At 53.7% G+C, this 16,067-nt stretch overlaps 1 protein-coding gene across 1 annotated transcript in view; it reads left to right on the top strand.

Annotated features, from left to right (window-relative positions):
- ENPEP (glutamyl aminopeptidase) overlaps window positions 1-16,067 on the top strand; it is a 61,564-nt gene that overhangs the window by 19,635 nt on the left and 25,862 nt on the right. Inside the window, 7 exon segments of the mRNA XM_055142349.1 lie at window positions 827-947; window positions 5,689-5,843; window positions 6,892-7,005; window positions 9,665-9,799; window positions 12,314-12,379; window positions 14,087-14,152; window positions 14,749-14,965. Of these exon segments, the coding sequence (XP_054998324.1) occupies window positions 827-947; window positions 5,689-5,843; window positions 6,892-7,005; window positions 9,665-9,799; window positions 12,314-12,379; window positions 14,087-14,152; window positions 14,749-14,965 (874 nt within the window).

Here is a 16,067-nt window from a genome sequence, read left to right on the forward strand (position 1 = left end):
AGGGCGTTTAAACCGAGTTCACACGAGCCGTGACCCTCCCCGGGGCTGCGCCTCTCATGTCCTGCCTAAGAAGTCGTCACCGAGTCGACTTAGGCGCGCCCTCTGTTCGAGGAGTTCTGCAGAGTCACTTGCTGACATTTGGTCTGTGTCATTGGGGTCTATGACCCATTTTAGGAGCTGGAGTTCACAGCCCCGGTACTTTGTGTGGTGGCGGAGAGACAGCCCGGCCAGAGCCTCGCGCCCCCGGCTCTGTTTATGCCAAGGACTCTCTGCTCCAGGCAGTCTGTCTTGCCTCCCTCGGGAAAGGCCAGTTGTCTGTTCCAGGACACCCGCTGGCCTCCAGACCTTGGCTCTGGGGCGTGGGTGCAGCCGTGAGCACGGAAACACGCTTTGTCTTTCCTGACGGGCGTTCTGGGGCCCCTCGGGTCAGGTGCCAAGAGGTGGAATTCCCAGGAAGCTCAATTCCGAGTTTTTGAAGATTATATTCCATACTGTTTTCCAAAAAGGTCGAACCCGGGGACCGACGGAAGTGGGCGGGGTGTGACCGACACGGGTTCAATCCCCGGCAGCCTCTCCGCTCCTCCAAACTCAGGAGTGATCCCTGAGCGCAGAGCAAGCACCGCTGGGTGCGGCCCAAAAGTGAACCAAAGAAATTGGACTGGCCGGCATGCCCGCCAGCGGTGGCTAAGCCCACAGGCCCTGCCCGCCCTCGTGCCCACGCTGACTCCCGTGCCCAGCTCTGAGCCCGCAGACCGGGACTGGGATGAGACGCGCTGGCTGTCTCGGGCGTGGACGGAGACTCACCCCCGTGTCCTTCTGCCCCCAGCTCACCGTGTACGTGCAGGAGCAGCAGCGGCACACGGCCGAATACGCTGCCGACGTCACCAAGATCGTCTTTGACTTCTTCGAGGAGTACTTCGGCATGGAATACAGCCTCCCCAAGCTAGGTGAGGACAGAGAGAGCCGTGCGCGGACCAGCTTTCAGCTTCCTCTTTCCGTGGGGCCTTTGTCTTCATCCCATCCTCTCCCTGTTTCCCGGGTCCTGAGCTTCCCTTAAGGGAACTTGTCTCGGGGCTGGAGCGGTAGCACAGCGGGGAGGGCATGCACGCAGCCGGCCCGGGTTCGATCCCCAGCATCCCATATGGCCCCTCCGAGCACTGCCAGGAGTAATTCCCGAGCATCGCCGGGTGTGGCCCAAAAGGGAAAAAGGGAAAAAGGAAGCTCATCCCTCCGAGCTCCTCGCCAGCCTGCTGTCCTCCGTGGGCAGCCGGCAGTGTGCCTGCTTCTTTCCAGACTAACTTGGGATTCTCCAGGTGTTCAAGGGAAGCGTGGGGGTGAGGGGAGATGATTCCTTCCGGAAATCTCTTCCCCCAGAACGGGGGAACCTGTTTCCTTTACAAATTGAAAAACAAAAGGAAAACAAAAGAGCTGTCAGCGTGGTGTAGCCATAGCGCCTCTGTCCACCCGGCTGCTCTGCGTTAGAGAGAGTGGACACGCGCAGTGGACGCGCGCAGCGGATGCGAGCCAGGGCTTCCTTTGCTTTTCCTTACACCTTCTCCCTCTCGCCTCTGCCCTTTGTGATCACTGCAACACCCGGGGCGCACGCTCGTTTCCTCGCATGTGGCACTGCACATTTCCAGCTGCCCTGCAGTGAACCAAGGGTTTCACTGCACGCCACGGAGATGTCTGGGGAGAAAGGGGTGCCTCCATTCCGGTGCCTTCAGCATCTTCAGCACAAGCCCCGGGGTGCCGAGTCCTCTGGCCGGGCACGCGCTGGCCTCGGGCAGGCTGGTGGCCGCCTTGCTCTCCCCCCAAGGGTGGCGGCTCGCTGGTGAGAAGGGGCCATCAGAATTAGACCCGCTGACAGAACCTTAGGTGCGTTGGACCGGAAGCGTTGATTCTCATTATCTGTTACACTGCCCAAGGTAGCCTGTGAAGTAGAAACCTCACAAAGGTGTTTCTTCAGAAGCTGTTTTAAAGTTTAACTTTAGGTCCCTACATAACCTGCTAAAGGAGGGCTCTGTGCTAGCACGCGGCGGCACCTCCCCCACTGTCCCAGTGTCGCCCAGGAGACCCCTGCCGCAGTCCCTGCGGAGGGCCAGCCCCCAGTTTCTGCTGTTGGGGGGCATTTGTCATTCCCCTGCTGTGTTTCTTTATCTCTCACAAGAGGGGTGGGGGTGGGGGAGAGAGACAGAGAGAGACAGAGACAGAGAGACAGAGACAGAGAGACAGAGAGAGAAAGAGAGAGACCATTGTGAGTCTGACAGATTCATTTCTCACTTCCTCTTCTTCATTTTTTAAAAAATTTTCGCTTTTTGGGTCATACCCGGTGATGCACAGGGGTTACTCCTGGCTCTGCACTCAGGAATTACTCCTGGCGGTGCTCAGGGGACCATAAGGGATGCTGGGAATCGAACCCAGGTTGGCCGTGTGCAAGGCAAATGCCCTCCCTCCTGTACTTTCGCTCCAGACCTCTTCTTCATATTTTTTCTAATTTAATTTAATTTTTTAAAGTTATTTATTTTATTGAATCACCATGTGGAAAGTTACAAAGTTCTCAGGCTTATGTCTCAGTTATACAATACTCAAACACCCATCCCTTCACCAGTGCCCACATTCCACCACCAAAAACCCCAGTATTCCTCCCACCCCCCGCCCTCCCCACCCCCGCCCGCGTAACTGATAAATTTCACTTCATTTTCTCTTTACCTTGATTACATTCCATATTTCAACACACAAAACTCACTATTGTTGTTGGAGTTTCCCACCAAAAAAGACAGCCCTACTGCCAAGGAAGCATTTGATAGTTTTCCATTGCTGAGAACGAAGAGATATGAAGTCCCGCTGTTCCAAGTACATAACTCTTTTTTTCCCCTCCTTTCTGTGCCACCAAGTTCGTGCCTGCTTAATAGTCCTCATAATATGGTGGACGCCACACAGCTTCTCCCCGAAAAGGGAAAAAAAAAACGAGAATGAAGGATATTTCCCCTCCTTGGCCGGCGTGGGGCTATGGCTTAGTTCACAGTCTAGAGACATGGCTGCAAGTAGTTTCTGGGAGCAAAAGTAGCCTAGTTGGTCTCCGGATCCTGGTTGATCAGCAGCAAAGCAGCCGCATAAAAGTGTGGCCACCCTGGTCGAATCTTGGCGGAGCACGAGCCGGTATTGGCCCCAGCCTGAGACTGCCCAATCATCCTGCTGTTTCAAGTACATAATTTTTTTCCTTTTCTTTTTTCTCCTTCCCATGCCACGAGGTTCGTACCTGCTTAATAGACCTCATAATATGGCGGATGCCACGCAGCTTCTCCCCGAAAAGGGAAAAAAAATGAGAAAGAATTATATTTTCTCTCCTCGGCCGGCGTGGGGCTATGGCTTAGTTCACAGTCTAGAGACACGGCTGCTACTTTTATTACCTTCAATATTTCAACAAAAAAACTCACTGTTATTGTTTGGAGTTTTCCCCCAAAGTCAGACCTGCTAAAAAGGAACCGTTTCACTTTTCTGACAATTAAGAGATATTAGGACACGCGGCAGCGACAGCGGCCACGCGGTTTTGGATTTCTATATAAAGTCCAGGGAAAATTCTTCCAGAAATTGCATCCCTGCAAGCTTTTACTTCCCTTTTGTGGTGCTCATAAGATGGAAAAGCCTGAAGAGAGAAACCCTATACCCCTGGTGCCTCATGGGGCAGTGGCTCAGTTCACAGTCTAGAGGCATTTCTGTGAGCTGCTGGTGTCCAAAGTAGTTCAGTTGGCCTCCGGGATCATGCTCATGCAGCAGTGGAAGGGCCTTTTTAATGCATTTTTTGACCCTTTCTGAATTGATTCTACCCCACACTTTTCTTAGAAACAGCTCCACATTCCTTGTGCCTGATTCCCCACAGTAAATGCACCAGAGTTAACAATTACAATCTCAGTATCTACCAGAGAAAGATGGCTACAGAAAATTCCTTTTGTTCACAGATTACGTTCAAACCAGCACCCATCCCATCATGAGCTCCATCGGCTCTCGGGGGGAGTAATTCTCTCTTGTCAAAGTGGTCACACCCGAGAACCAGAAGAGCACGCAACCAAACCACTCATGTTATCGCGCCTCTGTTTTAACCAGAGAGAATGGGTGTATTCATGGATGTCAGGCAGAAATTGAACGTTTTTCATTTATGTGCTTCATCTCCAAGACGTACACAAATAAAGAAATTAGACCCCGACCCCCACTCGAGGGAGAACTCTGCTCCTCCTCCTGATCAAACCAAACAGCCCCAGCCTTGGGATTTAGCTCATCAGCTCCGCTTCTCTCAGCCCGGGGGGTGTGACGGGGCAGCTCAATGGGCAGCCCAGGGGGTCTTTGCCTTCCCTGCGGGCCCGCCCAGGTTCAGTCCTCAGCACCCCGTGAGGTCCCCTCAGCCCCTGCCGCACTGATCCCCGAGCACAGCCAGGTGTGGCCCCAGAATGAAAGTACAAAAAGAAGCTCACGTTATAGATCGGGAAGGGAAATCAGAATACAGTCGCTTCCGCCCTCGCCCAGCGTCTGTAGCACAGACCAGCGGAAGGCAGCCACTCGGGGAGTGGAATCTGACTCGTGTGCAGAAGTAGGGGACAGTAGGATATATATTTTTAATCTGTCTCTGTTTTTTTTTAAAGAAGTTTTATTGGATCACCGTGAGATACAGTTACAGACTTGCATGATTACGTCTCAGTCATACAGTGCTCGAGCACCCATCCCTCCACCAGTGCACATTTCCCACCACCACTGTTCCCAGTGTCCCACCCACCACCCCCACCCCACCCCACTCCCTGCCTCTGTGGCAGGTACCATCCTTCCTACTCTCTCTCTAATTTGGGGCATCATGGTCTGCAATACAGATACTCAGAGGCCATTGTGTTTGATCCTTGGTCTAGTTTCAGCATCTCCCATCCCGGGCGAACCCTCCAAACATCATTTACTTAGTGGTTCCTTCTCCATCTCAACTGCCTTTTGCTCCAGCATGTGGGGTTGGTTCCAAACCATGGTGTAACCCTCCTAGCCCTTATCTCTACTGTCCTTAGATTTTTTTTTGTTTGCTTTTTGGGTCACACCCAGAAATGCACAGGGGTCACTCCTGGCTCATGCACTCAGGAATCACCCCTGGTGGTGCTCAGGGGACCATATGGGATGCTGGGAATTGAACCCGGGTCGGCCGCGTGCAAGGCAAACACCCTATCCGCTGTGCTATCGCTCCAGCCCCTGTCCTTAGATGTTTAATCTCACATTATGCTACTTTATATTCCACAAGACAGCGGGGTTTTATGCTCACCAATACCCTGTCCTCAGAGAGACCGATTTCTGTGCATCTGGAATTTCAGTTCCTTCCACATCCTTATTTGAAAAAGCTCCAACAGAGGTTCTGTGTCACCTAAGGGACAATGACAGAGGGTGACAAGCTAATGAGAGGAACAAAAGGTGTGGAATTGTCAAGGGCCAGCCAAAGAGAGTGTGCTAACAAAAACACGTGGTGCTGTCTGGAGCCAACAGGAAAAGTTTCAAGGAAATGCTCAGGGCTTTAAGTTTATACAAATAGATGACTGATCTGCCTTCTAAGAAATTATTCTCAGCCTTAAAAAAAAACAACTATCCGAAGAACTTGATCTGGTGAGAAGCGTCAGGGACAAGAGGGAAAGGGCCTCTCTCACCGGCATCTCCCTTTCTCCACAGATAAAATTGCTATTCCAGACTTCGGCACCGGGGCCATGGAGAACTGGGGGCTGGTCACGTACCGGGAGACCAGCTTGCTCTACGACCCCAAGGAGTCCGCCTCATCCAACAAGCAGCGGGTGGCCAGCGTGGTGGCCCACGAACTTGTCCACCAGGTCTGGGGTCTCTGCGCACACGAATGGGTGCTGTTAGGTCTGGGCTGGTTGGTGGGCTGGCTTGAAGGTGATGCCTGACAGCTGCTCCCAGTGGTACCTGGGACTCAGGAGATGCTGGGTTGGACTCGGGGCAACCTAGGCAACCTAGCATGTCCGTTGTTTATTATTATTTATTGTTTATTATCATATAATAATATGATAATAATGTTTATTATTATTTTTAGCACAGAAGTGCTTTTTTGTATCTCTTATGTTTCATTTTCTCCATTGGGAACATTGGTTCATGCGTGTAGCATGCCATTGTCTGTCTGTCTGTCTATCTGTTCTGGGGTCACACCCAGCCATGAGCAGGGGTTACTCCTGGCTCTGCACTCAGGAATCACTTCTGGCAGTGCCCGGGGGAGCTGGTGGGGTGCCGGGGACCCCAAGCAAGGCAGACAGCCTGTGGCTGTCCTATCTCTCCGGGCCCACCCCTTGTCATTTTAAAGTGACTGCAGGAATCAGGAGCGATAGCACAGCCGGTAGGGCGTTTGCCTTGCACATGGCCGACCCGGGTTCAATTCCCAGCATCCCACAGGGTCCCCCGAGCACCACCAGGAGTGATTCCTGAGTGCAGAGCCAGGAGTTAACTCCTGTGCATCACTTGGGTGTGACCCAAAAAGCCAAAAAAAAATAATAATTAACGATGACTTCACAAATACCCAAGTAGCCAACACAGAGAATCCTGCTTGCAAGTCTGTTGTAGTCTGAACACACATTTCGCTGGCGAGAAACTTGGCCGAGCACATTATTTTGTGCCCTGTTTGCCGTTGGTAAAAGGCTGGGGGAGGGGCTGGGCTGCACGGTCAGTACTTAAATAAAGACCATAAATAAAGCAGCCCCTGCAGCACGGAGGCCAGTGAAAGAGCTCCAAGGTCCTTGCTAGACTCCGGAGAAGCAAAGCAGGACGCCTCTGAGTGTCCAGGCCCCGTGTGTGCTGGGACGCGGAGGCAGCACTCAGGGGTCCGCGCCGAGACCGGCTCACACCCGCTGTCCCCCTCGATTCCAGTGGTTTGGAAACATCGTGACGATGGAGTGGTGGGAAGACTTGTGGCTGAACGAGGGCTTTGCTTCCTTCTTTGAGTTCCTGGGAGTCGCGGAGGCTGAAAAAACTTGGCAAATGGTGAGTTCTGCACAAGCGCGCCCCCGCCCCTCCCGCGGGGCAGATGTGGGGGTCCCGAGTCGGCCACCACCATGTCCACAGGTCCAGGCGACCGTGCTGTAGCACCAGTTGGCCCACGGTGTCCCAAGCGCTGACCCCCAGGTTCCAGAGGCGGGCGACCTCCACACTCAGAGATGCTTTTGGGGGACACTTGAGCACGTGCCGAGGGAAGGGAAGAAATAAAATAGCTGCAGAAATGCCAGCTCGGGGCTCCGGAGAGCATCGGAGCACAAGCTCCGGGCCGGACGTTCCTGAGAGAGCGTAGCAATCAGAGGCTCCCACCTGGCGCCCAGACTCCAGTCCAAACGCCTCACTGCCGAGACGCGGGTGGGGGGATATGGCCGTGAGGAGTCCCTGCTTTCCTGCTCCTGGATCTCAGAATCACAGAAGCCCCTCGGCCCCGAGGCACACAGCATTGCCACCGTCAGGAGGCCCCGATGTGCCCAGGGCAGGTGCCACAGGAAAAAGCTGCTTTTCGGAAAGCCTGATGTGCCAGAGAAAGTGCTCGGAGGAATGTCCAGACACGGGGTTATGCACTGTCCCCGTCCGTACCAAGAAAGCAGGAACGGGTGTTGCCGGCTGGGTGCTAGGTGGCCTATCGGGCAACAATCAAACAATACTGGCAAAAAAAAAAAAATAGAAGAAGTAGAAGGTTAATTTGCAATTATTGCTTCTGTTAAAGCTGCATAAACAGGGGCTGGAGCGATAGCACAGCAGGTAGGGTGTTTGCCTTGCATGTGGCCAACCTAGGTTCGATTCCCAGCATCCCAGATGGTCCCCTGAGCACCGCCAGGGGTAATTCCTGAGTGCAAAGCCAGGAGTAACCCCTGAGCATCGCCAGGTATGACCTCCCTAAAAAAAAACCCTGCATAAACAGAGGCCAGAGACAGTCCAGCAGGTAGGGCTCTTGTAGATCTGTGTTCAGTCCCCGACATCCCTCATGGTCCCTCGAGCACCGCCAGGAGTCATTCCTGAGCGCAGAGCCAGGAGGAACCCCTGAGCATCTCCAGGCATGGTCTGGAAACAAAAAAACAAAACAAAACCCGACATCTTCATAGACAGCAGGGTTTTTCAGCATTGGAACTATCAACATTCGGGGGTAGATGATTCTTGTGGGGGTGGTGGAGGGTCTATGTGCTTTCGGGGATTTAGCAGCATCTCTGGCTGTGCTACTAGATCCCAGTGTGACCCTTCTGTCCCTATTTTGAAACCAGAAATGTCCCCACACATTTCCAGATTTTTCCTAGTTGGAAAGGATTCCCTTGGGTTACAAATGACTGCATATTTGTTGAAATCAAATTCTGATCGAAAAGTTATCCTGTCCTTTATTTTCTAGAAGGCGTACCAAGCACCCTTCCTATATCAAGATATGAGATAATAATATATCCCATTGTATTATTGTCTAATATTCCAAGTGTTTCTGAAAGATCATTTAAATTCCAAACGTATTCGCTAGGCAGTTTTTTCAAACGAAATGTAGGCACATTTCATTTGTGACCATCCACGCACTTACGGCCCGGTGAGCACTAGAGAGACCCGGGATGAAACTCAGCTCATTTCCGGTCCCCCAAGAGCTCCACCTACGGTCTGGTGAGTGGAGGCGACGGAGAAAGAACGGTTTCTGATGAGCACCGGCCGTTCTGCTGGAGTCTCATTCTCAGATCAAAACTCTGATGCCCAGAGCCACGCACAGACCTTTCTAGACCCTTCTCTGTCACTTGGACAGGCGATGCAGCCCGGGTGTGGCCAGGCTTCCCGACACTGGGAACAGGATTCTCTTTCCTCAGCCAAACCTGTGAGCTCAATGAACAAAACTGAAAATCCACGTTCACATGAACCTCGCGAGGTTGGCAGGCCACTGCACATGGAAATGTTTTAATGATAAAACTGTAGACTGATGAGATCTTCTTTTTTCTCCCAGAAATAGGACCAGGAAGGCCTCATGCCTATTTTTATTATTATTGCCAGTGGTTTAGCACAGTTCATTTCACAATCTGAGCAGGAGTCAGTAATAAGAGCAGCAGTGGAAGGGACGGACAGTTCCCCGGCATTGTCTCATCCTTCCAGCAAGGGCACAGGACCGTGCCTCGTGTAAGGACATGGAGGGAACGTGTTTAAATGTATCTGTATGAGATGCCGTGAGGAAGCTTTGAACCAATGAAGTTTGAAGACAGGCCCTCACCCTCTCTGTTTTGCCGATAAAATGTGCAGCTGGATTGAGAGTTGATGATTGGAGCTAATGCAAAAGCTAATGTTCACTGCAATGAATTAGGAATTATTTAATTATTGTAGCCATCACTCAGTTAAAAAATTGAGCATCATTTTTAGCGAATCAGCCCACTTCCTCCTTGATGCCCAGGGCAAATCAGCGAGGGGTCACGTGCTCCCTGTGGAGCAGTTTCTGGGGACACGGCCGGCCGGGGAAGCCGCAGTCACGCCCCAGTGCAGACGCAGAGTCCAGAGGGCTGTGTGGGCGGTGAAGGCAGGGGGTCGTGCGGGGCGGGCAGCGGTTTGGGAAACTCCAGCAGCCAATGATGGCTCCAGTGCCGTGAACCCCGTGTACGCCTTTGCCCCCCTGTGGCTTCAGTGAGCGGCACCGTGGCTCCTTCTGTCGTTCCAGCGAGACCAGATGCTCCTTGAAGACGTGTTGCCCGTGCAGGAGGATGACTCTCTGATGTCGTCACACCCAATCGTCGTCAACGTGTCCACCCCGGCGGAGATCACGTCTGTCTTCGACGGCATCTCATACAGCAAGGTGGTGGGGAAATGTGGGCGAGGGGGGTAGGGGTGTGGGGGGGACACGGGGTCATGTTGGTGGCTGGTAGGAGATGTCTGAGTGAGTCAGAAAGGTCAGACCCTGCCAGCCGGATGGGTAGAACTCACGCCAATGCCCGCCTGCTTGGAGGGGCAGATAGAGCTAAGACAATACCATCATCTTTGGGAGGTGGGTAGAACTCAGGATGAAGCCAGCCAGCTGCGGGGGTGGGTGGGTAGAGCTCAAGACGATGGCAGCAGCCCTGGGAGGTGGGCAGCGCCCGTTTGAGGCCCCCTGTTCAGTCTTCAGTGGGTTGTCTTGGTGCTCTTCAGTCAAAAGCTGGTGTCATAAAAATTTTGGATAACTCTTGGTTGCGGCCACACCGGCCGGGCTCAGGACTCAGTGCTCATGGGTCCCTCTCTCCGACTTCAGGATCACCTTTATCATTTGTTGGTTTGGGGGATTTTGAGCCACACCTGGCTGTGTCCAGGGCCCGTTCTTGGCTCTGTGCTCAGGGTCACTCCTGACTCGGGGGACCGTGCCCAGTGCCAGGATTAAACTGGGGTCAGCAAATGCGAGGCGAGTGCCTTACCCGTTTTCCCGTCTCTTTGGCCCCTGACTCACGTCTTTAAAAACTCTCTCTCTCCACCTTGGTTCATAAGTGCCCTCCTCCCAATCACTGAACTTCCCCGCTTTTAAACACAAAGGTTTCAGTGACGTCGTTTGCCTTTTTGGAGGACCGTGACTGTTTTGTCTGGCCATGAGGAAGCCACACTCACGGCTGAGACTTGAATCCGTTAAAACGTTAGGAAACGTCTCTGAGAGCCTGCTGGGACCCACAGTTCTGTTACGTGCCCACCCCCCACGCCCCCTCCAACCTCTCTACTAGATGGACGGGCCCATCTGTGCCCAGATGTGGGCGTTCCGCCATGGAGGCACGGGGCTTGCTCTAGGGAGGCCCGGCACCCACCAACTAACGAGTCCTGTTAGTCTAGGCTTTACTTAAGACAAAATATTCTGATAAGTTGGCTGGAGGAAAGCATCCTCTGTGGTAGTATTATTTCTGCTTTCTCCTTCCTGCTATTCCTATGCTCTTTCAGACTGAAGTGACTCATGTTTCACACTGTTAATGGTTCTCTTTTATCTCTCTGTTAAAACAAACGTTTCTTTTTTAATTTATTTTTCTTTTTTAATTTTTTTTTGCTTTTTGGGTCACACCCAACAGTGCACAGGGGTTACTCCTGGCTCTGCATTTAGGAATTTTTCCTGGCAGTGCTGGGGGACCATATGGGATTGCTGGGAATCGAACCCGGGTCGGCCGCGTGCAAGGCAAACACCCTACCCGCTGTGCTATCGCTCCAGCCCCAAAATGAACATTTCTAATGGTATTTACAGCACATTCTGCTCCTTCCTGTAGGGAAAAGTTCCTCCCCCCCTCGAATCCTAGAATATTTTATGATTCAAAGTATTAGGTCAGAAACAAACACTTATAAGCCTTTGACTTCTAGCTATGAAACAAAAACGTATAGTGCTTGATAAGTTACAGTAAGAGCTAAAAGGGGAGGCGTTGCATTTTCAGTTCACTTACTTAAAAACGGACTTAACATCTTGCAAGCGGTGCATTCTGGTACTAGTCACATAACTCGGGAAAAGAAGGTGGGAAGTAGAGACACCCCCAGGTTCTGGAGGCTAAACAAAACGGAGGGACTTAAACCGTGTTTGGGTTTGTTCGTTTGTTTGTTTGTCTGTCTGGGTTTTTGTTTGTCTTGGGTTTGGGGCTACACCCAGCAGCACCCAGGCTCTCTCAGGAGCACTCGTGGCAGGGCTCGGGGACCACGTGGGGTGCGGGGAATCAAACCCACGTCACCCACGTGTGTGTGAGGCAACCTGCTGTACTATCACTCCGGCCCAACTTTCCTTCATGACTGAATTACGTGTCTGTGCTGAACTGTTTGACCCCCTTCCAAATTTCTCCACTCATCTCTGTTAAATAGCATTTTTCAAGTACTGGGACACGTACTAAGTAGCCAGACACAGGAGCACTCAGGGTTCTGCCCTGCAGCTGCTCTCGGGGGTGCCCCGCTTGGTCTCTCTTCCGGTAGGAAGGCCCCATCTGCTGGCCGACCCGGTGAAGTGCAGCCCTGACTTGACCCTCAGGCCCCGCCAAATGCCAGCTGCCCGTTTCTCTCCTATTTGTGGGGGAGGCGGGGGAACTAGGTTTGGAGTCACATCCAGCAAGCTCCAGGTGACTCCTGGCTCGGTGCTCGGGGGCCTGTGTGGTACCAAGAGCTGAATCTGGGCCTCCCCCCCTGCGAGGCCTGTGCCCAGCTCTCCGGGTGCTCTGCCCTGCTGGGCCCTTTCTCCTCCGTCACCCGGGAAGCCGCTGGGCAGGCGTGTGTCCCGCTGGCCTCCCGCCCGTCTGGTGGGCAGTGGCAGCGTCCCCGAGGAAGAAGCTCCTCCGCCCCACACTGACTGCCGCAGCCCGTCCGCTCACTGGCCGTTCTTTCCCCCCAGGGGGCCTCCATCCTGCGGATGCTGGAAGACTGGATCTCACCAGAAAACTTCCAGAAAGGATGCCAGGTAAGTCCCCGAGTGACTCACGCCCGCGCAGGTTAGTGCAGGACAGTCCCCTGGTTACTGAGACTCTCCCTCCCGCGGGGCGGCCGGGCACCAGCCAGCATGGGCACCCGCAGGGCAAGGGGGGTGCCCCTCGGGGGGAGTTTCACGGGGATGTCTGAATGATGGGATCCCTCCCCCCCCAGCTCTCCCCCGCTCCACACCTGGGGGAAACAGAGGCAGAGCCGTCAGCTGGGGAGTTATGATGATCTTAAAAACAAGCCCCCCCGCCCACCCAGAGCTTGGCCCGGGGTGCTCAGGGACGCTCCCCGGCTGAGTGTCCGAGGGGTGGCAGGATGGGGGGGGTCTGGCCGGGACTCCACCCAGGAGGCCACCCCCGGCCTGTCTCCCTGCTGGCGAGGCTGGCGGGAAAGTGGCCCCACGGAGACCCCTGGTGCCCTCATCAGCCAACCAGGGCGGGGGGCCGGGCCCCGTCAGCATGAGGTCACTACTGTCGTGACCGTGGCCGGAACCCAAGTCCTCTCTGGAGGCTACTCAGAGGCACCCACTGGGGGACAGAGGCTGTTTCCTGTGGACGTAGGTTTAGCCCCGTTGTGGCAATGCCAGGGCCCGCCACGGGGAAAGCCAGGGGCCACCAAGGCCCTGAGCACGCAGGCTGGGGCGCGAACCCGCCCGCGCTGCCCCCTGGTGGCAGTGCTGAGCAGTGGCGGAAACCAGAGTGCGTCGTTCCCAGGCCTGGTTCTTCCCAAGGGCCGAGTCTTCAGGACTCAGATCCTGAGACGCGGGGAAGTCACGCGGCAGAGCAGAACAGCTGGAACTGGACACCACTGGCTGTCCTGGTGGACGGCGCACAGGGCACTTACGATTCTACTCAAGGGCTTGGAGCAATCGTACGATGGCTAGAGCGTTCGCCCGGCGCACAGCTGACCAGTGTTTGATCCCTGAGCACCGCCAGGAGTGATCCCTGAGCACAGAGCCTGGAGTCAGGCCTGAGCACTGCCACGGATGCACCTCCCCCCGAGAGAGAGAGGGGGGAGGGAGAGAGAGACAAAGAGAAAGAGGGAGAGAGAGAAAGGAGAGAGGGAGAGAGAGAGAGGGAGAGAGACAAAGAGGGAGAGAGACAAAGAGGGAGAGAGAGGGAGAGAAACAGGGAGAGAGAGAGAGAAAGAATATTCTAGATTCTGTTTCTGTTGAAGACTCCCACATTTAAAAGCAGACCATTGTAAGGGAATAAGAGCAGGGGACAGCGAGAAACAGCACCAGGAAGAAAGGGACGGGATGTGGCCAGCAGGGAACTCGCTGTCACGGCAGTGCAGAGTATTCTGCACAGTGGAGCAAAAACTCACATGCTGCCGGGGAGATAGCATGGATGGCTGGAGCACAGGCTGCACCTTTGCATGCAGGAGGCCCAGACTCTATCCCTGGTTCCCTGTGCTTCCCCAGCACCACTGGATGTGACCCCAAATCCTTATGCACCCATAACTTACATTGATTGTCCTGAAAAAAAATTTGGCTCCCCATGGAGGGGGAGAAAAACGTACCTGGTTAGTAGGGAAAATGTTACTTGTGCTTTACCAATTATTATTTTCAGTGCAAGCATATAATTTCCTTTCGTTCTGGGTGCCACTGCTGCTCTGTACATCAGAGTCAATATGACTAGGATGGGGTCTGTGAGAGAACACCGGCTTCTAACACACCTCTTTCTTGCAGATTTACTTACAAAAGCACAAGTTTCAGAATGCTAAAACTTCCCATTTCTGGGAAGCCCTTCAAGAGGTAAGAAAGAGCAGAGCTTCACATACTTGTCTGGTTCGCAGTGGACTTCCCAATCCTTTCTCTTACTGCTTTCTGTATGATCTACTGTAAAGTACATTCTACGTGCCATGATCAACAGTGTTGATCATGGCAGGGGGCAGGGTCTCATGCAAAAAAAAAAAAAATCAACACTCCCCTCCCCACCACAACCAGTGTCAGCCTCTGCCACTTCTGTCCTGATGTCCCCTCCCTCCGTCCCCCACAGTGAAGTTTCCTGTTAAAGACCAGTTCTCAGTTCCGGTCACCTTTGGGCATCAGTTGTCCCCTGCCATGTTAGTTTATGCCCCACGTATGGGAGATGGTTCTGTGTCTGTCACTCCAGACCCATCTAGGTCGATGCAGCCACTTCTCTATTGATTATTCTACCCTTCTGTTCATCCGTTGATTATTCTACCCTTCTGTTCATCCATTGATTATTCTACCCTTCCATTCATCCATTGATTATTCTACCCTTCCATTCATCCATTGATTATTCTACCCTTCCGTTCATCCATTGATTATTCTGCCCTCCTGTTCACCTATTGCATCTTCTGTTTCCTAAAAATCCAAACTCTTAGGCAAGTGGCAAGCCCGTAAAGGAAGTGATGGACACGTGGACCAGTCAGATGGGCTACCCTGTGCTTACCATGAACGGCAGGACCACCACACAGAAGCGCTTTCTCTTGGACCCCAAAGCTGATCCCACCCAGCCCCCTTCGACTCTTGGGTAGGTCTCTCTGACGCATGGAGGTAGAAATATGCCCACTCAGTGGCCCCGTTCCTGTCATGGTACATGTGGATAGGCAGCTTGGGGAAAAGCGATAGCCAGTGTGTATGTTTGCATGTGTGTGTGCATGTGAGCATGTGTGTGTGTATGTGTACATGTGTGTGTGCCTGTGTGCGTGTGCAGGTTGCATGCATGTGTATGTGGGTGTGCCCCTGCATGTGTGCACATATGTATGTGCATGTGTGCGCATGTGCATGTGTGCATATGTGTGCATGTGTGTGTAGTTGTGTGCATGCATGTGTGCATATGTGTGTGTGCATGTGTGTGTAGTTGTGTGCATGCATGTGTGCATATGTGTGTGTGCATGTGTGTGTGTGTGTGTGTGTGCATGTGGATCTCATTCCTTCCAGGAACTGGCGGGAGTGGTTGGAAGTCAAAGACTCCAACTCCCTCTGGGGAAAAGCAGAAGGCAAGACACTGGAGGAGACTCGGGTGGAGACGGCACCAGGAGAGAGGCAGAGGGGGACGCGGCCCTTTCCGTCCCTGGGCAGGCCTGGCCGCAGCACCCGCAGGCCCGAGGGGGCTCTGGTGCCCGCCACCGCCCCGAGCCCACCCTCCCCACCCTCCCTCCGCCTCCTGCCGTTCCGCCTGCAGAAATGGGCCACAGTGATGGCAGCGAGCGAGGGCTGGTCGGGACGCCTAGAGGAAAGGGCCTTTGCAGTGGTGTCGGGTGGCCAGCCCCCGACTTCCTGTCGCGGGAGGGGACGGTCACGCCGACTCGCCCCTTCTGGGCAGTCAGGCACTGCCCCAAAGCCACCAAGGCTAATGGAGTTAGTCCTTGCTTTCTCACACATGAATGGACAATCAAGGATCACAGGCGCGGGGCGGGGGGGGGGGGGGGGGGGGAGAACCCAAAGCACAGAAGGTAAAACCCCCTCGTGCGCCGAGCCAGACCTGTCCTGAGAAGGGCGTCACTGAGGAAACGGAAAATAAGTTTATGGAACACATTCTGAGATCAAAGCTGCCGCTTCGCCCATGGACTCGGACCAGAGAGTCTTTGAAGGAACAAACAATACAGAAGGGCTGTCGGAGCCGGCTTTCGGCCTGGCCAGAACATCTGACAGGCCAGCTGCAAATAAACGTGGAGCCGCGCTCTAAAACTACAAAGCA

This window comes from Sorex araneus, chromosome 6, assembly GCF_027595985.1.
Source record: "Sorex araneus isolate mSorAra2 chromosome 6, mSorAra2.pri, whole genome shotgun sequence".
In the NCBI taxonomy this organism is placed as follows: Eukaryota; Metazoa; Chordata; class Mammalia; order Eulipotyphla; family Soricidae; genus Sorex; species Sorex araneus.